Source organism: Monoraphidium neglectum, assembly GCF_000611645.1.
Source record: "Monoraphidium neglectum strain SAG 48.87 unplaced genomic scaffold scaffold02497, whole genome shotgun sequence".
Taxonomy (NCBI): domain Eukaryota; kingdom Viridiplantae; phylum Chlorophyta; class Chlorophyceae; order Sphaeropleales; family Selenastraceae; genus Monoraphidium; species Monoraphidium neglectum.
In genome coordinates this window covers 1-995 of record NW_014011131.1, presented here as the reverse complement: position 1 = coordinate 995, position 995 = coordinate 1, and the positions used below count along the sequence as shown (strand labels likewise).

Sequence of the window (995 nt, the reverse complement as noted above, 5' to 3'; positions counted from 1 at the left end):
CCCGCCGACAGCGGCGGTTGGTGCGATTGCGCCGCGAGCCCCGTCGCCCGCACACTCCCGCCCCTCAACCTGACGCCACCCATGCGCCCCCGCCGTGTGCTCCCCACTCCACCACCCTCAAGGCTTCCTGCTCTTCGTCAGCCTGGCTTGGTGGTTTGCGTCCCACCCCCCCACCCCGCTGGCCGTTACGTCAGAGCACCTCGAGCACCTGTGGCACGGCGTCCAGGGGCGTTTCTCGCACCTGCGGCAGGACCTCGCATCCCTGGAGGGCCGCGTCGTTGGCAGCGTGGTGGGCAGCGTGCAGGAGGGCGTGCACGCACTGTCGGACAAGATGCAGCACTTCGGAGAGGACCTGATCCACGGGATGCACCTGGACGCGGTGGCGGCGGGGCTGCAGGAGGGGCTGCACGGGCTGCAGGAGGGCATCCAGCACAAGGTGGGGCTCGGGGACGTTTGTGTGTGGGTGTCTGCATGTGCGCGTGCGTGTTTGTGTGCACAGGGGTTTGCGCTCATGCACATGACGTAGGGTGGTGTGTGTGGAGCGTGTGTGTGGTGTGTGTGCTTGCATGTGTGTGTATATGTGTGCGTGTTTGTTCGTATGTGGGTATGATTTGTGTGTTTGTGCGCGCGTGTGTGTGTGTTTGATAGAGGGATTGTGTGCAGTGCAATTGTGTGTGCGCGTGTGTGCAGTTGTGTGAGGTTGTTTGTGCACAGGCAGATGCGCTCTGAGGAAAGTGTGTGCCTCCAAGAGTACGGTAGCGCGATTTTTTGCCTTCGGCTGATGCATCGTGGGGCAGGAATCAGTAGGGGTGAGAGCGCTCCTAGGCGGTTCCCTGAACGGCAGCTGGCCGCAGGGGTGCCCAAGGCTGGTGCCCCGCTGCACGGATGTCCGCAGCCGGCTTGTGTGTGCTGGGTTTGGGTAGCATGCTGTCGGCGGGTTGCATCATCAGGGCAATTTGGCTGCGCTATTGCAGCGTATGAGGGCCCCGACACCC

The 995-nt window shown here is 63.3% G+C and overlaps 1 protein-coding gene across 1 annotated transcript in view; it reads left to right on the top strand.

Annotated features, from left to right (window-relative positions):
* Positions 1-526, top strand: part of MNEG_10875 (hypothetical protein) — a gene marked incomplete at both ends in the record, with an annotated part of 5,400 nt that extends 4,874 nt beyond the window's left edge. The window contains 2 exons of the mRNA XM_014040652.1: positions 123-436; positions 500-526. Coding sequence (XP_013896106.1) covers positions 123-436; positions 500-526 — 341 coding nt within the window. The remainder of the gene's footprint in view (positions 1-122; positions 437-499) is intronic.
* Between the last annotated feature and the right edge of the window lie 469 nt (positions 527-995).